We start from the raw sequence: 25,965 nt of genomic DNA on the forward strand, positions 1-25,965 counted from the left end.
CGCACCCCACTTTGGAGACCACTGGTATAGGATATGCTCACTCTCTTATACATCTGAATAAATAAGGGCCTTATTATACCTCAGATTTATGCACTATCCCCATCGGACTCAACTGGGAGTTATGTTTTAAAAAAGATGGAATATAGCCCTTTGAAAAGTCACAGTAATTCAGAAAAGAATACCCATTCAAAGGATTAGTGCAAAATTTGGAAAGGCCTATTAAGAATCACAGACAAGGGCCAATTACCAGCTACATGCTGCCACTGTACCAGGGTATGTGGGATTAAATATTTATAATCTTAAACCCCAATACTACAGCGGATAGTAAGCAGATGCACAAGGCCAGCCTATCATTTGCAGGATGTGAATATAGATACTTTTTTTTTTTTTTTTTTAAAGAACACTCCCAGTTCTGTGAAAAATACATGTTCTTTTCTAAAACCTAAGTCAGCAGTGGTTATTTGCATAAAGAGACTGCTCAGAGCAACAAAAATAAGTCTATTCACAGAACTGCAGGGTGGAAACTTGCTGCTTTATTTAACTGTATCACACCACAGTGGTGGGAAAACTCCCCTGACTAAAATGCGAAGTAAAGGAGGGGCAGAGCATAGCTCCATCCCATAATACACTAGGTAACCCAGTTAACACTCTCACAACCACTTTATTACAATTATACAGTCTGATAGTGTGTAGTGTGCATTCCAGGATAGCTGCACTGTTAAGGAAATGTGCTGTTTGCAGCTATAGAAAAGCTACATTATGCATGGCATCTTGAGTTTTGCTTCTATTGTGTAAATCAGCCACTTATATTGTGATAAGATATGCTTCATATTTGCACTTCAGAGTGCTATATAGAGGGCAAACTAAGAATTTGAAAACCTAGGCAGAAGAATCTTCAGCTTTGATTGAAGGAATGAAATAGCTCTCCATACTTCTAACTTAGGATGGGTAAAATAGATTGTAAACTATGAAAAAAATCTTCCATCAGTGAAGTCTGCGTGTACCATTTTTTAAACCCTTAGACAGAAAGCAGTATGTAAATGGGCATATAGTGAATCTTTATAAATATTCCTCTAAAACAGTATCTAGAACAGATGCTTCAAAATACCAAATCATGTGAGGTCAGTAATTTGGCATTTTTAATGTAATCATTAATCCAAACATTTAGCAGATATGTCTTTGACATGCCAGTGCCCCTTTTGTTGTTTATAATATCATGAGAAGAGACAAAATTGATAAATATTTGGTGACAAAAATATTAGATAAGGTGAGGGTAAAGGTACACCAAAAATCAATTCCATCTTTCAGTCTCTGTCCATTGAGTGTTACTGTTCTCCACATTCTAAACCAGGCAATGAGTATTACCACACTTCATCTTTCTCCCTCCCTCCAACTATAACTCAACTGAGTTTTATATGACAGACCCTATGCCAAAGAAAGAGTAGTCTACTGCCTGTGCTGGGCTTTTGAAAAGTAACCGAGCCAAGCAAAATCAGACAATTTACTTTGAGTCTGAATTTCTTTTAATTGGAAAATAAGCACAAACCTCCCATCAGGGAATTTTTAAGACTTTCTGCACGGAGAGCATATAGCTTCCATCACTAACTAAGGGGTACTTGAATCATAGTGAACATGCAGAAAGATTATTACTATGTGTTAGAAGCATTTCTCCCAAGAAGCATTTTAGTACAACCAGTCAGTCTCACAAACACATACATAAACATATTCTCAGAGGGTTATATTTCAAAGACAAGATTTGTTCCAGATAACCACAATGGAAAGAAATGAATCCACCAGATCTTTCTCATATCATCATACACCTTAAATAATTCAGACGTTTAGGAAGACAAAGAACAGTCACAGAGAAACGACACAGGCAGTGAAGAGAAATATACTCTCCTGTGGTAAAAGACTAGATATTTTATTTATTTAGATTTAAATAAAGGCACTTAAAAGACAGTTCCCGGGATAGACAATCAGACCTTCCCAAGAGTTCTAAATATTGTCCCAATCTCCCCCGCCCCATAATTAGAAGAGTAGCACATTCGCCTACACACATACAAGCACCAGGCAGGAAAAAAAATACAAACCAAATCTGGATATCTCCACCCCTCACAGTCCCAATTATTTTCTATTTTCTTATTCTTATGTATTGGTAATATGGCAGTGCCTGGGGGCCATAATCGGGACTCCATTGTGCTTGGCACTGTACCCATGACATAAAAAGACAGTCCCTGCCCCTAAGAGTTTACAGTCTATTATTGCAAAGCTGTGAGAAAAGCACACTCATTGCCAGCAAAGCAGGTCTAACCCTTCCTTCCTCCTCACTCCTAACCCGACAAGCACCACACATCCACATGTTGTAAAAACAAGCACTCTTTTGGCCTTGCCTTACAAAGAGGATTCAAAAGACAACACAGTAAAACAGATTTCATGTCCCCTCTCCCACCCTTTAAAGTGTCCTTTTACTACAGAAACCAAGGAACATATCTCGACGGACAATTAATTCAGTTTAAGGGGGGCAGAGTTACAGTACCTGTGCACGCTTCCTAACTGTGGCATCTGCAAAATGCTTATTATGAATGCTGTGTCTTCATTAATTAACAAAAGACTGATGAAATCCTGGGCCCATTGAAGTCAATAGCAAAAACTCCCATTGTCTTTCATGGGGCCAAGATGTCTCCCCATGTACTTTTTACAAAGAGAAAGCTAGCAGAGATCAAGCTGTAAAATACTAGGGTTTACTCAATCATCTACACTGAAGTAAAACTACTGCTTTGCCTTGTGTGCACTTGGATTTCACAGCGAGACAGTTTTCTCATGTTAGCGCTCATAGAAAAGAACACACTACTTGTACTAGTGAAAACTTACCCTATGTGACAGATGGCAATTTTCTGCAAAATCCTGGACAAACCTTATTGAATTAAGTTTAATCCCTTTGGGGTCCATTGTATTAAATAGGCAATTGTTTATGTATTATTGGATGTAAATTTTATTGGAGGGGGTGTGTGCTAATGTAATTCCTTTGGTTATCAACTCTTTCAAGCTTCATTCTGGGGAGGGTGCCTATTGTCTGGCTGATTACCTATTTGTGGTCTCTTCAAAGATCCAAGGGGGATTATCTAAAGACCAGCGGACAAAGAAAGGACATTGGGATAAACAACCTGAGTTTAAACTGACTCTTGACCTTTTCCCTGGATCCAGGAAACAGACAGGACCTTCAATCTACAGAGGGCCCCAATGCTTAAGGAAGGATTGGAAGGACTTTGGTCAACTGCAGCCCATAGGGCTGGGTTCTTGTTCAGAGCAAAGCGGTGTGATGAACTTTAAACCACAGGAAAACCCCTGGTTGTGGGCTGACTGACTACTCCTGCTGGAGTTGGGGGGTGATCTCTGGTAAGCTTACTATCACATGTATAGGTTCTTTAATTGTTTGAAAATATATTCTCTGTAGTGCTTTTACCTTAAGAATAAAATAGGCTTGCTTAGAAAGAGTTGTGTGGTAACTTATATCTGTGAGCAATTACACTGTTTTTAGTCTCTGAAGAGAAGGCAAAAGAAGCCTGTTTAGACAGTCTGTATTTTACTGGGAATAACACAGTGAAGGCAGGGAACTGTTCAGCCCAGAACTACAGGCAGGAGAGAGACATGTCTCCACCCAAGAGAGGCAACAGCCAGGGTTGCCAGAAGCCCAAGAAAGGCTAGACCACTGAGGGGAAAAGCAGATGTAGTTGCCCTCAACTGTGAGGCCCTATAAGGCTATATTTCCAGTAGCAGTTAGAAACTGTTGTGCCCTCTGGGTATAATTAGCCTCTGAGTTTGTTTCTTTGCTTCAATGTCTTGATATCCTGCTCAAGTGCTTGGTGTCTGAAGTTCTGTGGAACTAGACTAATGTGAAATTCTTCCTCACCAGTTTGCTTCTACATTTTCAGTTAAACTCAGGAAATGAATTTCTATCTCTGCATAAACTGAGTTATGATGTTTTTAAACTCATCTCCAGAGTCCTAGTGACTATTACTACAACCAATGCTAATCTTCTCCCCTCTAATTTTCTGGGTCCTTACATCACATAAATACCTGATTAATTACCTCTGTGATAGAGCATAACTACAGAGTTCTCGACAATGCAGCACAGTCTCTCATCAAGAGTCTGCAAAATGAACGAACAGAGTAAGCAATAGACCAAAACAAAGATATAAATATATGTGATTGTGTGAGAGATAGAGATGAGAGTGAGATAAAGAAGAGAAAAAAATGTACAGCTATTTAAAATGAAACTAGCTACTGCCATATTAAAAAAAATAAAGTTGACCTTTTGTGTAAGTAACATGGACAGAAAATCTACTCAGAAAAGACCTTATCAAATATGTTGCAGTGAAAGACACCATAGAGCAAAGGGTAACAATGAAATTTGACTAGAGCCTAAAAATTCTTGACTAATGCTTTGTTAAAGTGGTGAAATTCTTTTGCACATTTTCACACTAAAATTTTCAACATATTTCTCATTATTTTACATCCCTGAAATTCTACTTTCCTATGAAATCTGGTGAAATCACTGTTTTAACATAAAAACATGCAAAAATATGAATTTTGAAATGTCTTCAAGGCAAAGTCTCCGACACTCAAAGTTGGCCATTTTTCTTTGAAAAATATCCTTTAATCCTGAAAATGAGTCAATTTTCATTCATAATGGTACCAGGTTAAACAAGTCACAAAACTGGGCAAATACTTAATGAAATTATAAAAAGTTTCATATTCAAAATAAAATGTTCATAAACTCACTTAAGAATATTTTCCCTTTTTCCCTCCTCTCAAATATTTCATTTACCTGTAGACTTGATTTTAACCTGAGTAATCTAGTTGGACTCACATGCTATAGATCCTGTGATAGCAATAGATGTGCTTAAAATGAAAAACAGGCAATATTACTATAAGTATATCTATTAGATTATGTGCAATCCTTTGCTTGAACTTGGACATTACTTGCAAAGGAAGTCAGATAGCTACAGTTGGCGCCTGCTGTGAATGACCTAATAATTCTTCTCTATTCAGTCATTAAATGTCTGCAAGCTGTAATGAGACTCAGTTCTTCAGACAGAAATACAAGTAGTGCACTGAAACTCATTTCAATGAGACAAAAGGGGTTGAGCATCTTTATGCATGACTGATTTTCAAGGAGTTCCCTTCCCTGAGATGACAGATAATGGAAAAATTAAAAAAAAAACTTTAATTTTAGTCTTTCCTTCTTTATCCATGCAGATAACCAGTGATAGTGAATATCTGGCAACTCAAGCGGTGCATAGAAAAATCTAGAGTACTACTAAGCCTCCTTCAGAAGTGCTACAGAAATTAAACACAATCATTTCACTATTTAGCCATGATTAAAACAGACCATCAACCAATTGGAATAGTCCTCGTCTACATTTGGGCAGTGTGTTGGGTACATGTACATGACAGTGAAAAGCAGGCTGCAACCACACGGCAGTGTGTAGCTACACATGGCAGTTAAAGACTCTGGCGGGGTGTGGGGGGGAGGTGGCAGGGAAAGGCTCTGGAAGCAGGGTGCTTGCTCCCAGCAGCATGGGAAAAGTACCCAGAGGTGGGTCTAATTTCCCCCTGAGAGCGGCTGTGCAGGGGAAGAGCAACTCCTGTTCCTCCCAGCCTGGCAGGGACTAGCAGTTAGGAGCCTCTGGGCTGGAGCGCTCTCAGCAGCACAGGGGAGATCAGACCCACCACCACCTCCAGAAACCTCCTGTAGCTGCAGGAAGCATAAGTGAGTGCGGCAATCCAGCGATCTCCCAACAGCAGCTTTGTGACCCCTCCACAACCCCCTTTTGGGTCAGGACTAGGGCTGTAAAATACTAAAAACGGTTAACTGGTAAACATTAGTCTTACCGGTTAACCGACCCTAACTGTTAACCCCCAGCCACGCGGGCCAGCCGCCCAGAACAGCCCCAGGCTACACGGGCTAGCCGAAGCAGCCCCAGCCCCTCTCCCTTTAACTGGTTAACCAATTAAACAACATAATTTTAATTGTTTAATTGGTTAACTTTTTTAACAGATATTTATATCCCTAGTCAAGACCCTGCATGGTTCCAACACCCTGAAATTTCCGATGAAAACATCTGAAAATGTGAACTTTATTAATTTTCAAATCCTATGGCCATGAAATTGACCAGAATGGATATTACATTTGATAGAGGAAGTGCCTAGGAATGGACTGCCACTGGAGCTACTGCTGAAAGGAACTTCTCCAGAAACCCAAACAGACAAGGCAGACAAGAAGGGAGCCCTGGAGCTAAGGCTCTAAGGAAAGAGCCAGGAAACCTTGTTATGGTGTGTGAGACTGATCTCAGGAAGAGATGACTATTCTTGCACAGACTTTGCAATAAGAGACGTCAATGAGTGGGAGTGTGTTTTATAAGACGACCCAATTACAGGAACTACCCCAGCTGAAGATAGTTTCCCAGGATTCCTTGAGAAGCATGACAGGATAAAACTTGGTCCAAAAGGAGAAGGGCACTAGAAGATAGGCCAAATCTATTACAGTTGCAGCAAGTGAACTAACATGCTCAATGGATTTTCTCTGAAACCAACCACAATTGACCACAGGAATCAATACTGTGCAAACCTACAGACTGAAACTGGAGGATTACGGCAGACAGACAGCATTAGTTCCATGCGTAGATTATCCTCTACTTGATTTTTAATAAATCTTTTGCAAAAATCAGACCCTCCCCCATTGTTTGCCCTAATGCTTAAGTGTTTGGGGTCATAGAAGTATCTTTCAAAATGTTAGTGCCAACTGTTGCACATTAATGATCCATTTCTGTCAGAAAGGATAACAAACAACAATCAAGAAGAGTATGAAATGTGGGTGACCATGTGAAATGGAAATATTAACGATGAGCTGCCTTCTAAGCCTAGGATAGTATTTCTTCCTCTCCAGACTGAGTGCACCTAGTGATGTGAAAATTACTTCACAAGTTTAAGATAAGCTCCGTGGCTACATCCAGAGCACTCCTTGGCAGATTTACAAAAATCAGCATGGAAAGAAAACAGATGGATGAGCAAAATGGTTGGGAGAAAATAAGAATGACTTTTCCTCTCCAATTCCCTCCCCCAAAACCCAAAATACAATTTTCATCTTTGAAACACAATGAGATATTTCCATAGGTTTGATTAAAAATATTGTAATAAAAAGATTACATACCTATCTCTCGATCTAATGATAGTACTTATTAGCCTGGGCTGGGAAGTGCCAAAATAAAATGCTGGGACTTGGATCCTAAATGGATAAAAGACCAGCTTCTCTTCTCAATGATCACAGATAGAGTTCCACCAGTGTTTCTCTCCTGAAGTCTAGCATTGCACATCATCATCATTCCTCAACTGAACACAAAAAGGTCTTCTACATCTTTCCGTCCCCGCCTCAACAGTTTCTTTGTTTACATCTCAGTGGCTGTGGTTTACTTTGGGGAGACAATAGGGAAAAAAAACCTCCTTGGACTCTAGTAAGTCTGCCACAAAGGTGCCTATTGTGGTAAGTAGTTTTGTGCTTGGAATTGGACCTTCATATAGTATGGAGAACAATGAATAGATGGGAGAAACCAAAAGTTGTCAGCAACATGAGCTAGATTTAAACAGAGAGCCACAAGGTTAAAGATCACACATTCTATTATTAATGGAGTTTCGCCAGAGTAAGGACTGCTGGACGTGCCCCTGTAGTGACTGGTTTCAATTTTGAGGGTTATGCTCTACACTGAAAGACTAGAGACTCTTTCTTGTTTCAAAATGAATGTTCATAATAAGTAGAACAGAGCTTGTAACTTTCACCAGACCTCTCACTGAAGTTATAAAAGAAGCAGAAAGTTGAACAGTTCGGGCCATATCTACAGTATACATCAGTATAGCTTTATTCAACTCAGTGGAGCTATCCCAATTTACACTGGCTGAGTATCTGGCCCTTCATTTCATGCCCACAGTGGGCTTTTGTTCCCCATTTCCGATTGTGGGATATTCTTGACATGGAAAACTTACTAATATGAGCAAAGGAGGAAACTGAACAGCATTTTGCTATTTGGTATCCTTTTATTAAACAAAATAAATCTCTTTACTTCCTACGTAACACTTATTAAATTGAACCGTTTCAGGACTGCTAAATGTCACTCATTGTGCAGGACACTCAGGCATTTGACAGCCCTTTATGTAACCCCTCAGCCAGCTGGAACCTCACACATCTGGCTGGGCTGATGCAGGAGCTGTAGTAACTCCTTTTTTGGCTGCCACAGACTACTGTGGTGCCTGCATTTCAGGCATCCTCATTATCTCTCCTTCTGTGAATGCCAGATTAGCACAGAGCTCCAGGGAGGGGAAATGGTAGAGGTGATGCAGCAGCTGCTAGTATGGAGGGGAAGGCCACAGGATCAAGGTGGAGCTGGAATGGAGGACTGAATGGAAGGCTAGAGAGTCTTAAAAGGTGGCAGGCTCTAATGGAAAGTGGAAAAAGTGGGTGAGACTACCTCAGTCCCCTCTTGCACCCAACAACCCTCAGGATCCACTACCATTTCTGGCCCATAGCAAAAGTCCCACCTACTACAGCACTGAGCATGTTGTTGGGCATGCATTTTTGTGAAGTTTGCCCTGCTGCTGCTCTCTAGTTAATCAAATTACTTCATTCACTAGGTGTGTAAATTGGCACCTTTCACCAGCAATAAATCTACATCATTTTCTAAGGTGACCTTTAGAGTCAAGTGCACATTACATTTATTGACTCTGTTCCCAATAACTATTTTATTATCAACCACTCATAAATTGACACCTTTGTTGTTTTAATTTATGTATAAACCATGAATTACCACAAATACAAAAATCAACTTCTAATGAATAAAACTTTTTTCCTATAGCTTGTTTAAAATACTTCAGTGAGCAAATTCTTACTGGGGATTCATATATAAAATAAGCAAAATATGTATATACTCAGCTCATTTTGGATTATAAGGAGAAAATATTCTAACAGGAAATATTTATTTATTTATATTTCAAAGTCCTGTAACTCTCTCTGCTTCTCTCCCACATTCTTTTAAATTAGAATTTGGTGAATTAAAAAAAATATGGAATTGTTACTTTTAAGTACATGATTAACTAAGCTAATTACACATGTTCTACATAGCTACAGGCCTCAGGGTGTATGTCTATACTGCATCTGCGTGCAGGCCTCCCAGCCTGGGTCTACAGGCTAGCAGGCTCATGCTAGCACTCTAAAAACAGCTGTGTAAGATGGTGCTTAGACATTATGGTTTGGGCTGGAGCTCAGGCACTAAAACCCAAACCCCACCACCCAAACCTGTGCTTTAGAGCCTGAGTGCCAGCCCAAGCTGCAATGTGTCTACACCGCTATTTTTAGAGCATATAATCCAAAATGAGCAGAACATGTACATATTTTGCCAAATGCATAATCAATACAATGAAACTATTGTACTACCAAGATGTTGCCTTTAATTCAACTGAATACACTACCCCTATGATGGGGAGTCAGAGGCTCAACTAAGCACATTCCCAGCACGATGATGATTTAATTATTTATTTATTTTACTTTATTTTTCAGCAGATACTTTCAACGTAAAAAACAATTCATGGCAACTTCTAGATAGATGCAGGTTTGAAGAAGTTATTTGATCAGTCCACAGAAAATGAAATATGAATCTGTATTTGCTAAATCTTTGATATACTGAATCTCAAATAGGGTCTGATCGAAAATCTATTGATGTCAGCAAGAATCTTTCCATTGGGCGTTGGGTCAGATCCTATCTCCTCCTCTCCCCTCCCCCCCATTTCTACAGAAATACTACAGACAGAAACCTGTAGAATAAAAGCAACATACTTTGATATTGTATTTCATATCACTAGATAAAGACTTAAAGTCTGGTCCTGCACCAATGAAGTCAATGGGAACTTTGCAATTGACTTTGATGGGTGCAGGATCACCCCTAATGAGAACAGTATTGGTTTTTTAATGTTGCTCTGGGAAAAAATATGCTGTACAACTATGCCGTTTTGGGAATCATTTCAATTAGATCAGGTTTTGTACCACACTATATTAATCTAAAGCCATGTATTTTCTTTTTAAAAAATGTTTTCCGGAGCAGAAAATTAATTGGAAACATTGGATCCCCTGTCAAGTATACGCCAGCATATTCCCTATTAGTGGAATATATAATGTAGCTGGTCAAATGGAATGACATCATACTACAGATGAGCAGGAGACAGCCTAAGAAAGGGCAAGTCTGGATAATTTTGCATTGCAATAGCTAATTTGTAAGCTGTACACATCATATTTAAAGAGTATCATCCAGAAAAACTGGTCTCCACAGAGGTCACTTTAAGAGAAATGTTAGTAGCAGATATGTTCTGCCTTAACACACACTGAATATATTTCTATAGTCCCTTACTGATTATTTATGAACCGCTGATGCTGTGGCTTTGTCATAATTTACAAGTAATTCATGTACTTTGACATTGTTAGAAAAACAGACAACTATGTATTGTAAATCGTCATAGATTTAGTTATTATAAGTAACCCGGTTCAAAATTAAGGAGGCACCGAGCCACAATCTCTGGATCCTCCCAAAGTCTGGGAGTATTAGGGTTTTGAGTTTAGTTCAGCATATAGTAGAGTGAAGTTTGAATCAAAACTTTCCCAAAAGTTCAAGAGTCTTTGCATCTGGGGTATCAGTTTGGGCCCATCTATAATGGCACTATTAATATTCACACACATAACACTACATTTACATAATATTAAGAGCAGCAAAGAGTCCTGTGGCACCTTATAGACTAACAGACATATAGGAGCATGAGCTTTCGTGGGTGAATACCCACTTCTTCGGATACTTGATAATATTAGGAATTTGTCAAAAATTAAAAAGTGAGGAATTCAGAGTTAGGACCAAACATACATAATTGTAATTTCACTGCCAGAACTAAGGGTATCTGTTATTTAGTTCAGTCTCCTATCATGAGAGGTACCTGAGCTCATTCTTCTTATTAATTATTATTAATACTTTGCATTTCTATAGCCCCTTTCATCTGAGGATGTCAAAGCATTTTACAAGCATTAATTAAGCCTGTCAGAACCCTTTCTACAATTCAACACCGGTCCTTTTCTTTTAGCCAATGGTATGAGATAAAGGCATAACAGACTAAGTTAAGACTTAGAGTTTGAGGCTCAATTTTGAATTTCCTATAAATCTATCATTAAACTCACTAAAAGAGGAATTTGACATCATAGAGTCATTACAAAAAATCCTGAAAGAAACAAGAGACTAGATCATACTATACACTACAGTGGTTTTATCAAAGCCATAGTTTTGTTATACAAGAGCAGAACACCTTTTTAAACTTTGAACTGCTGTCATGTAACTTAAAAATTACTAGAGTGAGCATTTTCAAATCAAATGTTGATATGGGGATAAAACCTTTTATTGCAGGGTCCAGCGCACCATACATTTTTGTTAGAGAAGGACTGAAGACAGTGTTCAGATCTGGATCAAGTATAGGATGGGGTTTGAAATTAGATTATGGCTAGTATTTGGATTTGGCTTCTATAGTGCCAAAACCTTTGGAACTGCTCTCGTGAGATTTCAGTTTTTAACTCTGTTTTCTGCCATTTTGGACTTGACATTTCAGCCACATTTGAACCAAAACCATAAGAGTTGGTTAAATCCATGGATCCAAGTCTGAAACAGACACTCTCTTACTGCCCCCAAGAAACTGAAAGGGATCTGAGATTCTACCACTGGCCCATTTCTGGTGTAAATGTACTAGTTGTAAATCCCTGTAGATGGGACTCCGAAAGCAAATGCTGATACAATCATAACTGCAACATATTGCAAACTATGGTGCCATCATTCTAGAACGGAGTAAGAAATAATTCTGCCTTAGACCAAAGATGACAGCATATTTCCCAAAGGTATTATACTGAGTGGGGAAAAAAGATTGTTATGTATTTTAACGTGTTTTACATTGCAATGAAAGCGCGGCAGCCTAAAATTACAAACTGGTGAATACAAAGAAAATGTCAAAATATGGTATCTGAATAGTGGAATAAAGTACTGCATTACACTTAATAAATTGCTATGACTTGGAATTCTATATAAAAATAAATAAGTTAACATATTCCACTTACCTTTGAAATGTTACTTGATCGACTTGTAGAGCGCCCTGGGGATTTGTCATTCTGGAAAACAAAATTGGACGAATTACTGAATTAGGTGTAACCTAGACTCTACGAGCTCAGACTGAGAAGAAACTGAACTCTTTAATCTTGACTGTGAACATACTGAGTTCTGTGCATACACTTGTGTGTTAGTCCACACGTCGTATACTCTCCAGCAGCTCAGCAACTGGCTGCCAAAATTGCTCATACCGTGCATGCTAATAAAAACTGAGCATGCTATAAAAAAAATAGAGTGGAGAAATTAATTTGATTTCTGAATTGCTGTTCAATGTGGCCTCTTTTTGTTTGTTTTTCCACGAACACTTGAGCGAAGAGGTTTGAATATGCATTAATGTTGGGAAGTGCTTGATGTGAACACCCCTATCCGCATGTAAACAAAGATATGTTGTACACAAATATAGGCATTCAATATTCCCACTGATCTCTGTTCATGAAATTTCAATCATCCATTTATGGAGAAGAAATGGCAACAAAATGTAGCTTAAGTGACCAATCACATACTGTGAACAACAAATTGTGACTTGTCAGAGACAGTCACAGTAAATAGCTCACAAATACTATATATGCTTAAATATACTAGCATAAAGTGTTTGTTGAATGATTACTAATAAATCAAATTGTGTTTGCAGACAATTCACAGAAAAAGGGCTCCATTGGTTCAATTAACTATTCAGCAGTAATACTTCTGCCACTCTTGTATCAGCTTAACTTAGTCTGATAAAAGATGCCTTCTCAAATCTGGATCTCCCTTTTCTAAGAATTTTATTTTGAAGCATAGAGCTCATCCATTCACTGCACGTACTATTTCACTGTTGTATGTTGGAGACAGTAATGTTTTTGTGAAGTTAATACAAAATCAATATTGCTGTTGCAGTTACAGTTTGTGGGTCCAAATACAGTTGGTGCATCACCTTAATAAAACGTTTGGGAACCGCTGAGATAACAGATGCTCCTTTAGCTCAAGTGATTTAGTTTTGTGTTTTTAGCACTTAAGGTCCCGGATTCAATCCCCTCTGCACTGGCAATTCCCCACTGTTGGGGAGGAAGGTCTCTGTTCAGGCCCATAATTTCCTGCATGCCATTTAGAGGTTTAAGTGGGGTACCTTGAATGTAGGCCCAGAGAGTCCATAATACATTTGGCATGGATATAAAACTGATGTTTGAGACTGTATATTTTTTTAAAAATTTTTTTCCTAGAGTAAACACTATGAAAACCTACATAAAAAGTGCCTGGTTCAAATTCAGCTCTTCTGGGAAGTAATAGCTACCAGAATCACACCAGCATTTGAATCCACCATCTGGGGTGACAAGAAAAACATAGATTATGACCTCCATAAAATATGTATTTTTTTCACATTATATTTTTCAGGTTATATTTTCTACCCTATTTTAAAAGTCTGAAATAATTTTCAACAAGAAACTTGTTGCATTGTTTGGTCTTAATTGCTGTCAGCATGGAAAAGCTGTTTTTCACACAGGTAGGTGGTGCAAAATGGTAAAAGCTTTTTCTGACAATGCAGGGTACTCACATTTAATCCCCAAACAAAGTTTCCAATGACTGGGAAGGAAATCTCATCTTCAGAAAACTAATGCATGAGAATTAAATGAACTCATTCTTTTCTTTGCTCTCCAGAGAATGCAGATTTTCTGAGTTTACTGTAAATTGGGCCCCCAATCCAGTCAGATTCCAATTTGGGGAAGTAACATGAATATTTTTGGTGAAGTACTAATAAGTGTGTTTTATTTGATGCTGTCAAACATGTTGTCAGTGCTATTGAGCTTTTCTGAAAGAAGTGGAAACGTCGGTTACTTCAGTCTCAATTAGAATTTAACAAATGTGAAGTTTCCTCTGGAAAACTTTCAATTTGTCTTGCAAAAATAGAATATTGATATTACTACCCAGCAAAGATAAATTAAGGGCATACACTGCATTAAAGATATCCGCAAGATCTGGCCATTCAAGCACCATTGCTGAAGCAATCTGCCAAATCAGAGTTAACTCCTGACAGAAACTACAGCAGTTTGTTTCTAAGTTTTATAACACATTCCAAAACTTTTCCGTGAGACAACCAACACATTTGTGAATGAAGCAGGTCAGTATCATCAGTTGTGCCCATCATAGAACACAAACAGCAAGTAAACATGAATTCAAGTGTCTTGCTTTGACAAAGTTTACTATTGTAATGGCACTATTAAGAACTTCATGCTATTCTGCATCCATTTGTTTTGTTGCCAGTGCTTCGCGGTGGATAATGCAGTACATTGCGTTAGCATTCAGTACAATTTCTTTAGTGTTTCATAGTGGCAGCTCCGTCTGTACAAATGCCCACACAGTTTTTCCTATTTATATTGTTGATGATGATTATAAATTCATTTAGTAGTTAAAAAATTTCCTCGCCCTATTGCATGACTTGGAATTTTTCTGAATAAAAGCATGTTTTTCCCCATTAAAGTCCCCCTCTCACACAAACCATACAAATGCTACTTCTTGGCTTTTTGAACCATTTTAGTTGACTCATCCAATTGTAGTGTGCATGTATCCCTAGCCTTAATTTCTCAAAGACCTGTGTTTTGATATCAGAAGGCATATCTTAAATTCTTCTGTGTACAGTGTTGTCAGGCAGTGGGATAGTTTCCAGTTTTCAGGCAGCTTCAGTACCAATCATGACTTCCCAGGTCAATAGCTGCTGGAAGCAGAAGTTGTTCTCCAATCATGCGAGGTGTTTTATTTTTCATTATTCTCGATGATCTGAGATAGGATGCCCGCAATGGTGCTTCTGACACTGTTGCACCTTTACATAAGCAAATTTGTTGTTGCATTTTTTTCTTGCTGTTTATTCATAAAAAGCAATTTACCAGTTTATCAATTAAATAAGGATATCTGGTGTTCAGATGCTGCTGCAATTTCGATGGCTATATGGATTCATTTGTTAATACCTCAGAACAAGCCAGGCACTGTAGTTTTTGATTTTCTCTGGGACCTACAAATCCAAAATCAAATTTTCAAGAATTCTCATCATACCTCTTGATCACAGATTTTGGCACTTTCACTCTTTGTTCACTGTTTGTTCCACTGGATTCTTTACTTGAAGCATGTATACATCTTAAGAAAGGGATCTATTTTTAAATGTACTTATCACTGTTGATTCTTTACACTGGGAGCGAACCTTTAAAGCAGATACTTTGCTTTCTAGGAGCTGACATACAGTCCTGAGGCATGACTAGTCACAGTAGTTAAACTGAGATATAGTAATGAGCAAGCGCAGTAGTGCACACAATCCTAAAAGGCGTAGCAGCCCCAGACTTTTCTGTTTTTGCACACCCATGTTTATGTTCAGCATAAACACTTCACCCCGACAGTCATTTGTATTAAATTTTATATTTTTCCTTTTTCATAAAGTGTAAGCTTTTACAATAATATACATTGATGCTTGTCTATAACTACGTTGCTGTTTTTAACATAAATATCAGGCGTATTCTACGTCACAAGTGTTATGCTGATATGAGACAGTTGTTAATGATATTATATGAGAGTTACTTTGATTTTTCAACAGCTTTGAAAAGTTTCATAGGAGATAGCCGCAGATAACCAGCCATATTATTAATGCTCATAATTTAATTTCTGATGCCAACGTTTATGCAATTACTCTGAAGTGAAAGTTGGAAACTGACACCCTTCATGCAAAAAGTGTTGAGTTATACTCTGATGATTCAATAACAGCTTGAACACTTTGGTATGCTTACATATTCTTAAAAACCCAATTAAAATGGAAATATGTAAATTTAGAACCAGGAAGCAAATCACTGTGCTGTTTAAGGAAAACCAGTCTGTGTTATATTGAGAATTGCTGTCACCACCCAGCACCCATTTAAATAAATCCTGAAATATGGCAACCCATCTAGAATCTTCCTGCAATCCACTGGTTCATCAGGACCTATCATTTGGTGAACATTATATTATCTGGTAGCAGTAGTAGGCTCTGTTTCTTTCATGTGGACCAGCCACGAGATGGGGATGCAAGATGCACTGAAATAATGGGTTACGTTCACAAGTTCTGTAAGCCCTAAAATTCACATTTATGCACTCACACAGCATATCCACATTCAACTGAGTATTTATATTTTGAACTACCAGGTCTGCAAGCACAACTAGCATTCTGGTGTTGTGCAAAAGCTTATGCACCAACAATGACATATAAAAAATGGAGGAGCAAATTACAGACTCTGTTTAAAGATCTGGCTCTTGACTAGAACTTTGTACTTCTTTCATGTGAGTCGTTTCTAAGGTGCATCACAGCAAGGCTCCCTCTTGCAAATCTTACAAAAGTGAGTACCGCTCCTTCATTTCCCCTAAAGAGACAAGGATTCCTATGCCTGAAATCTCCTGTCATCCACTCCTTGAAAACCATCAACTCAACCACTAAATCATCCATCCTTGAAAACTACAGGTCTACCTTACTGCTGCATGCATGAAGAGAAAGAAGAGAAGAGAGACTTTGTGGTAAGATGAGCAAATCAGTTATTTCAAAGAAACATCCAGTTATCCAGAAGCACACCAAAATAAAATTAAATAGAATAAAAGTTAAGATGGTTGAGATTATGTAGATTAAAGGCAGAGTTCTTAACTCAAGTCCACATTAAACTAGGTGGTGTGTGCTTATAAGGAGAGCATAATAACAGAGCTGCAATGAAGTTATGACTATAGAAATTTGCCCTTAAATGACTCCTGGTGTAACACCATATGTAATTTTGAAGCTGAATTTCAAAATCAATGGTTTAGTTTCTTGAAATATGTTTTCTTGTTGAAGAATTTATTCCCTTTCATGGAAGAGTCACTTTTGCTGAAAAACAGGCTGTGTTTTTCTGCACACTTGATATCATTTTACATTTAAAAGCTACTGTAAAAGAAATGTTCAAGCATCTATTTTTATTCTTATTTTCATATATCAGGAAAGTGTATTATCATGTTCTTCCTAATATGTCTCTTGCAATAAAAACCAGCATTAATACTTGACAATTTTATAAGACTTCATAGCATGAATTAGTTAATGTCTGTAAAGTGCTTTAAAAGGTGTAAACTTGTTTGCTCGCATTTTAAAAAATTCAAAACAAAATGCTTTTAAAGCATATTATATCAATTACAAAACCACAACACTATGTCTGGAGAGACCTACAGGACAAAGTTCCATACAGCAGCATTTAAGATATTTTATTATTCCATAACACCAATGGTAAATTATACTGAATTCCTTGTAGTGGTAATTTAATAGTAAGCCTTTACAGTGATATTTTATACAGTAAGCCAGTCAACAGGTTTTAAGGAAACTGTGACCCTATGTTTCTTCTTGGAGTTCCACTCCGCCAATTCCATTCTAGACCCGCTCCAATCCAGCTTCTTCCACTTTGCACTCCAGTGAAACCACTCTCACCAAAGTCTTTAATGACTTCTTTATAGCTATAGCTGAGAACCAGTACACCATCCTCATCCTCCTTGAGCTGTCAACCACCTTTGACACCACTGACCATGCTCCTCCTCTTGAAATTCTTGTCATCCCATGGCTTCAGTCCTCTCTGGATTCTCTAATTGCCTCTTCCTCCTTCAGAGGATCCTCCTTATGCCCCTTCCAGCTTTCTGTTAGCGCTCCCTAGGGCTCTGTCCTTGGTCTCTCTCTTCTTTCTTTACATATTATCACTGGGTAATCTCATCCACAATTACAAGTTCAACTACCATTTCTATGCACACGAATCACAGATCTACCTCTACTCTAGACCTGTCTCCTTCTGTCCAAATTGAAATCTCAGCCTGTCTCTCTGACATCTTCTCATAGATGTCTAGCCATCAGCTCAGGTTCAGCATAGCTAATATAGATCTCTTAATCTTTCCTCACATACCTACCTCTTTTCTCTTAGGACAACACCACCATTCTACCAACCAGTCAGCAAAGATTGAGGGTCTTGCAGCTTGCTTCCCATAGGAAGAGAAATTGATGGTAGAGTTGTTTTGATTCATTCCTTTTTATTTACAAACAATGTAAATAAAGTCCTGTTTCTTTGAACACAGCAGGAACCAAACAGAAGACTGTTTCCTTGCTCAACATTCTCAAGCCTCTTTTTTCTAGCCACCACTATACCCAGGAAGCCTCTCTCTCTTAGCTTTCTCTCAGGGTCACTCTACAAGTGCTTCTCTGGCTGTCCTTGGCTTTCTGCTGCCTTCTCTGTCCACTTTTGTGGTGTTTCTAGCTACATCTGTTCTCTTACACACACAAAACACACACTCCACCAAAAACAATACTCAGCCCTCTGCATTTGCACTCAGCCCTCTGCACACATAGCTCAGCACTTGACTGGCCTTGCAGGTGGCCTGTGTTTTGGGCCGTGGCTCCTATTGTTTCAACTATTTTACATCAAAAGCAGTTTAACTGCTTCTTACATTTATCCTTAATGAAGGGCAGCTATTATGGTTACCAGCTTCACCTAATTCCCAGCATAGCAGTACAAATAAACTAAGAATTTTGTAGCTGAGTCGCCACAATCTTCAAAGATATGATTATTTAATTGAATGAAATAAGAGTCAACACTAGAGCTGTGAGGGACCTGAAATTTCCATTTTGTGGCAAATTCAATTGTTATGACATTTGTTTAATTCTGAATTAGAGGAAAGAATTTAGGAATTTTCTGAAAAATAAATTTTTTGAGAAAATTGGTTTGGGTCAATCAGAATATTTCATCTCGATAAAATTAAAATGTTTTGTTTTAATTTAGACTTTTTTACGTTTTTATTGTGTAAAATAAAAACATTCAAAAGCAAAAGTTGTTTTGAAACAAAAAATCTAAATGTGTCATTGCAAAAATGTTGAGGGGGATTGTTTCAGCCTTATCAAAATACTTCTTTCCCCTACCCTCATGCCCCATTTTTTCTAAATGAAAAAAGTCTAAATTGATACATTCCCATGTTTCAGTAAGGAAATGGCATTTTCCGATGGAACAATACTATACTGGAAAATTTTCAACCAGCTCTAGTCATGCAATACTATACAGCACAATCCAAAGGACCATACAGGACTGCAATATCTCCTCTCTTCCGTACATTGAGATGTCACTGTTGTCAATCTTTTGCATCATACATCATGGTCTAGTGGGCTGACTGAGGCTAAGAGCCATGAATTTCTGAATTCTAATCCCAGCCATGCTATTTATTTGTATCATAGTCTCAGTCATTTAACTTATTAATTAGTATCATCCCCATTTTTAAGGTGATGCAAACACATACTTACCTATTATTGTTATTTCACAGGGGCATTGCGACAATTAATTAGTCTTGGTGAAATCACTCTGAATATGTAAAGTCCAACTCATAAAAGTTAAGTAATAGTATGATATTCACGTAAACAGGTGCCACTTGTTACTTATCAAGGCCTGTAAGTAATTCTGGAGACAACATGTCCATGAAGAAATACCATGTGATGAGATGAACATGAGGAATTTCATTATGTCCAGGTGCCACTGGAAGATATACAAAAGAACAAATCTAGTGCTGTTCAGGAAGTGATGCAAAGAATCCAAAAACTCACTTTGTGCTTTTTTTCTGCAAAAATGAGAGATTTTAAATGGAATTTTAAAGATTTGGTTCAGTGTGAAATTTGGCCAGAAAAACCTCAATTTTACATGCCTGTTTGCCCTACATAGGCTTTCCATCTCAGCTAGCTAACACTATGTGAGGCTCATGTCTGAAGAACATAAAACTGAATGCAACTTTCTACAATGCTTTTGCTCTGTTGCTCTTACCTTGCTGCCCAGAGGCCCTTTCATGCTCTGGTATGGTATTAGGGTATTCACAGCATCCTTTAACAGCCAGAGACCAACCCATGATTTAGCTGAACTACATCTCTCTGCAGTCCCTAGCATTAGTCTTAGTAACTTCTAAATAATAAATTCAATTTTAAAGCCATGTATTTGGTTACTTGTACTGGATTATATCCAATTATAACTTCTCACGGGGTATCACTGTTGGGCAGTCAACAATGGATGCCATCCTTACCCTCTGGCTCCTGGTGGAATTGCACCAAGAATTTAACTCCTTGCCTCCTGTGGCATATACCAGCATCAAACTGGCTTTTGATTTGGTCAACAGGTCAGCACTTTGGCTAGCACTGAAAAGAGTTGGTGTTCCTGATGTTCTGCTAAATCTGCTGAGTGATCTTCACTGGTACCGGTGCAAGAGTGCATGTTAGTTCACAGTATTTGCCACATTTGTACACAACCTCAGGTGTGTGGCAGAGATGCATTCACACCCTGGCACTATTCTATCGATCCATCAACTGAATATTAGGACTTGCCATTCCACATGCTGGAATCCAGATTGGTCAATAAGTGTCTACTGACCAAGACTATACTGACAGACAATGTTGTCTTGCTTATGGAGAAGTCAGAGAATTTTGGCCCTGCTCTCCAAGGTCTCTAAGACAAGACCCGCACTGTGGGACTGAACATTTCATGACAGAAGACCAAGGTCCAGAACCTCTGAGCTGGGCCACCAGAATCCCTAGTGCAGGTGGGGTAAAGAACTTGTCAATGCTCTCCATTGTACATCTACCTAGGCTGCAAACAGGTCAAACAGTTGCAGCAAACAGTATGTTCTTTAATGAATAGGTCTTGCTGCCCCCTGCATGAAGTCCAGGTCCACTTATGGATGCAAAAACATTTTTGCACTGAGATAAAAGTTTGGGAGCTATTAAACCTGTGTACTACTCAGGAATGGTGGAAGCTCCCTAAATGTGGGGGGACTACCGGCACCTGAACCATGGACCCTCCCCCCGAGTCTCCACCCTTGCCCCACCCCTTCCCCTAAGGCCCCACTCCTGTACCATCTCTTCCCCCAAGGCCCACCCTCCTCTCCAGTCCCTCCCACCATCACTCACTCTTATGGCCAATAAAAAGTGATGGGACCATTCCGGCGCCCCTTGTACTACCTGCATTGCTATATGAGTCAGAGACCCAGACCCTCTTACAGGCAGACTTGGGAGTGGCTAGACACATTCTGCATCTGCTGTCAGAGCCAAATCCTGGCCATAAAGTGGTTTGACTTGTGCAATGTATCACAATCTCACAAAGATCTGGCCTTCCTTCAGCTGGGACATTGCATGCTCTTCAGCCATGTTGCCAGGATGAACTAAAGCACCCCAGCACAATGTGCCCTCAAATTCTCCATCAACACATGAATGGGTGCACACCCTGACCCTACCTGGTGCCACCCACAGAGCCACCCCAGAGATTTGAGGATTTGTAGGATTGGACCAGTTCTGGGAATTTCACTACATGATACCTGGTGCAATGACATCAACTGTAGTTATTCTGGCTGGTGCAACAATCCTTAGTAGACTATTCATATTTGATGAGGACGTTGAAGAAGAAGATGAAGGTGTAAAAACTACTCTGAATATATGGCTTTGGTGTCTCTCAAGGACACCATTTCTCATTAAGCATTGTTTAAATTGTTTTATATTAAATGTAGTTGTTATATTATGGGGAAACCACACACACGACTGAAAAATGCTTTTTAGTGTGACTGTTTTTTGTTTTAACTTACTATTATCCTTCTCCAAAAAAGAGGACAGAAAGGAAGGTTGATGCCATCTCACAAAGGGAAGGATAAGATTTTGCAGTAGAGAAAAATATAGCAAGTCCCAAGGCTTTGGAGAGTTAATGTTATTTTCTAACATTTCAGTTGCATAAATTTGAACATACTGAAATTTATTCATAGTGGAAATTACTTAGACCTGAGAAACACAAAGGTCTTAACACAAGGAACAGGAATTAATGAGTATTCTTTAAGCTCTTTTGAATTATTCTTACATTTGAAATAACCTACCAAAGTACAATTAATAAAATAAGGCTGAACATATCTTCTGAATATTTTATTTCATTCAATATCTTGAGTCCAAAAGAATGGACAGATCTTTGACCACCAGGTAAGATAGCATATACTTTGTGAATATTTGGCAACATTTGCTCCAATTAAAAATAAAAATTGAGACTTTAAAATACAATAACTCAAATAACTGTTTTAATTTCTAACATGTACAAACCTGAGTTATTAAAGCAAATATTAGCTTTAGGAACCCTTAGTGAGATCATTCTAGTGGCAACAGGCTGAGCTGCAGAGAACTTCATTGAAAATACTCTAAAATGATTGCTCTCTGGGCTGATCAAGTTGGGAAAATAGTTCAGTATTTCTGCTAGGAAATTCATCCAGCAATATTCATGAAAACACTGAATGGGCTCATCCATCTTCTCTTGATAGTGGCAATGTCCAGGATTTTGTTACCACCACAGATAGATATAACTTCCCAGTGGGAAAGTTGCATTCCTCACCATGATACACCAGATAATGAGGATAAATGAGGAAAATTTTAAATTGTGGGGAAAAAGTTGAGGACTCCACTTAGGCTCATGGTCTTGTAAAGAGAAGGCATGATAGCAAGAAAGAACTCTCTAGATGTTTGAGGTCTTCACCTCAGTAGATAAAAATAGTAAAGTAGAGTGCATTTTCAAAGCTGTGTGAAGTACTGGTAGAGTGAGAACAAATTCTCAGCACTTGTTAAGATGGAGGAAATTGATACACATGCCCTAGAATGATGTTAAATATACTTTTTAAATGACTTGTAATGAAAGTTCTGCTTAGAGATAAAGATAAAAAGTGTAGTTACAGACAGCACTGGGTCTGCAGTCTGAACAAGGCTCTCGCGCACGCATGGCACCTGCACAGTAACATTCTAGAGATGCAGTTCTAGGTCACCAAGCCATTTCAAGGCCTCATCTGAGGGTGAACTAGTTGGCCTATGTCTGTCAGGACCTTAGCTCCTTTCTAGTTATTGGTGTAGGAAAAGAAGTGAGGGTCAAATGCATCTGTGCTAAAGAAGAAACCGAGAAGATGACCTGCCAGCAGGAGCACCATAGACTGTCTCACACGTCCAAAATGTACCAGAAAACTAGGGAATTTTTCCATCCACTGGGGGGGGGGGGGGGGGAAATGGTCCAGCAGCTGTAGGAGCCATATTGAAGGATGTCAGAGTGAACAGAGATTTCTAAAAGGCTCTGAAGTGGGCAACTTTGGCCCAGGAGTGCACCAGAGTGCTGAGAGATCAAGAAGGTAAAGAGTATAAAGAATCATGACCAGGGCCGGCTCTGGCTTTTTGGCCGCCCCAAGCAAAAAAAAAAACCAGCGGGGGCCGGGGGGCGGGGGGGGGGGGGTGGGAAGGGGAGGGAGCGGGAGAGAGAGAGAGAGAGAAGGGGGCGGCCAGGTCTACAGCAGGGGCGCTGCCACGCGGCCCCTCCCGCTGTGCCGCCTCCTGCCGCGAGGGCGACGCTCCGATCGGCGGGGAGGGAAGGAAGAGGACTGCCCTGCAGGGCGCTCTGGTTCTCCGCGCCGCCGCCCCCTACAGGGCGGCAGGAGCGGAACAAGAACAAAAAAATAAATAAAAAAAAGCGGCCGTGCCGCCCTAGGATTGGGCAGAATGCCGTCTCCAACAATCTGCCGCCCCAAGTCACAGAAAACACTTTTTAAAGGAAGTGTTTTCTGTGACTATTCAGTATTTTGCTTACTAAGCAATACTAAGCAATATAAGTCCTATAATTATCTATTGTTCACATGCACCATGACCCTAAATCACCATGCATCATTTCAAAATCATTTACATCTCAATGAATCTAACAGTAGAAGCAGAAAAAGTTCTCTTTTACTTTTTCATAAATGACACAAACACACAATTTTCTGACTTCAAAATTTTAGAGGTTCATTCATCACTAATTATTACCTACAATTTTAGAAGTTCAGTTTGGATATAAACAGCTAACTATTTGATGTTTATATGAAGCCTGAACTTATTTGAAACTGATCTAGAACGGAGGTTGGAAATCTCAAAAGACCAGGCCTTCATGGGAGATTTACAGCAACAACAGGATTTGTCTAAGGATAACCTTTCACAAAAGATTGTTGGTATTTTCACTTTCAAACCCAATAAAAACGACAGTAAAAACAGTGAAACTAAAGCTTAAAACTAAGCTTTTTTCAAACCTCATAGGTTGGTTCAATTAGCGGGTTAAGATTGGGTTAGTCATTTTATCTGAAGTGTCTTACAAAAAAAGTACAATATTTTAAAATAGTATCTCAAAATACTACAGCTTCCAACAGTAATATTAAAGTGCATTGGGCTACAACTGTAAAATACTGTCATTCTGTATAAGGCTATTTGCCTTTTTTTTCTTCTGTACAGCACTCAGCAAATAGCACCAAAAAATAATAAATAATGATAGTGACTGCCTAAAATAACTTTTTAAGGTCCCATTTACATACAAGAAATATTAGCCATCCAAAATGAAAGCTCTAATACAGATAAAATTACAGCTCGGAACCGGTCTGCTTCAACAACACAAAAAATGAAACATCAGGATTGCTTTACTTTAGCTCACAGGCCCTTACATGGTACAATTTAGACCCTCCACTTTACCCTGCCAGCTCCATTTGTGTGTGAAAAGAATACACCTACAACACTTTTCTGGTGCACTCTTGCAGTGTGTGAGTAGTGCATTCCTGTGAATCTAAATAAAGTTGGTAGATTCAGGGATGAGCTGAAGGAGGAATCTCAGGAACCTGATATGTTAAAAGTTTAATAAAACCAAAAGAGAAAATGGAGTGGTTTCCTTGCTTTCCTCTCATCTTATCTAGTGTTATCACTTGGTACGCATCAAGAGATTGAAGAGTAAATATTTTTCCGTTGGGTATGAACCAAGCTGCATCAAATGGCAGATATTTTTCAAAAAATTCCAGAGCAGGATTCTTTGGACTCCCCGCAAGATCTTCCCCGTTACACAAGCTGAACGCTACTGCATAGTATCAATATGCTTGGTACATAGTTATGAAACATTTCCAACAAATGCCGTAAATATGGGCTTGTTTATGGTTGTGCAACACATGAAGAGACTCCCCAGTCCCTGACCATTCCTCTCGAGGCCCATGGAGCCACAGGATTTGTCACAGTGCAAGGAAGACAATTTTATGGCAATATCTGCAGCTGATAGACAGATCTCATTCCACACCTACCAGTGTTGTATTCTGCAGATAGCCATTTCAGGGAAATGATTTCTTCTCAGCATTTACTCAACGAGTACATCTACACTGCCACTACTGAAGGGAAAACTAGTGCCAAATTAATAGAGCACTTTTTGATGCTATTTATCATTACACCAACTCAAATAGTGGGCCAGATCCTGATAATCTTCCATTGAATAGTACCTTTCTTCACAAACAGTTCTATAGAAGTCAATGGATACCTTTGTAAAGTAGGGTGCCAATCAACAAAGGTGATCAGAATGTGACCCAATATCTTTCTGATTTGAAACTGCTAATTGCAATGTAATGAGACTTGGAGCAATTTACCTCACAGGCCAAACTGAGTCAATAATATACGTACTGTTACAGAGTGAGGGTTTCACAGTAATTTTTGCCTGCAATTACAAGTACAATTTTCATGCTACCATATTCGGCTACTATCCCTGCATTACTCTGACGCACAAGGTCAGAAACTGCATTCAAAACAGAATAAATATATCCTTGACTTAAAAACAAAATAAATTATCATTAGTGAATGTTGAAACATTAGTGGATGCTTTTCCATGATATAATCAGGTAAAAAATAATCACATAGAGCATGTAATGGGGAGGTTTCAGGTAT

At 38.8% G+C, this 25,965-nt stretch overlaps 1 protein-coding gene across 1 annotated transcript in view; it reads right to left on the reverse strand.

Moving 5' to 3' along the window:
* MARCHF1 (membrane associated ring-CH-type finger 1) overlaps positions 1-25,965 on the reverse strand; it is a 169,721-nt gene that overhangs the window by 77,966 nt on the left and 65,790 nt on the right. Inside the window, exon 2 of the mRNA XM_024218933.2 lies at positions 12,185-12,235. Coding sequence (XP_024074701.1) covers positions 12,185-12,235 — 51 coding nt within the window. The remainder of the gene's footprint in view (positions 1-12,184; positions 12,236-25,965) is intronic.

This window comes from Terrapene carolina, unplaced genomic scaffold, assembly GCF_002925995.2.
Source record: "Terrapene carolina triunguis isolate 2854851 unplaced genomic scaffold, T_m_triunguis-2.0 Scaffold66, whole genome shotgun sequence".
Lineage (NCBI taxonomy): Eukaryota > Metazoa > Chordata > Testudines > Emydidae > Terrapene > Terrapene triunguis.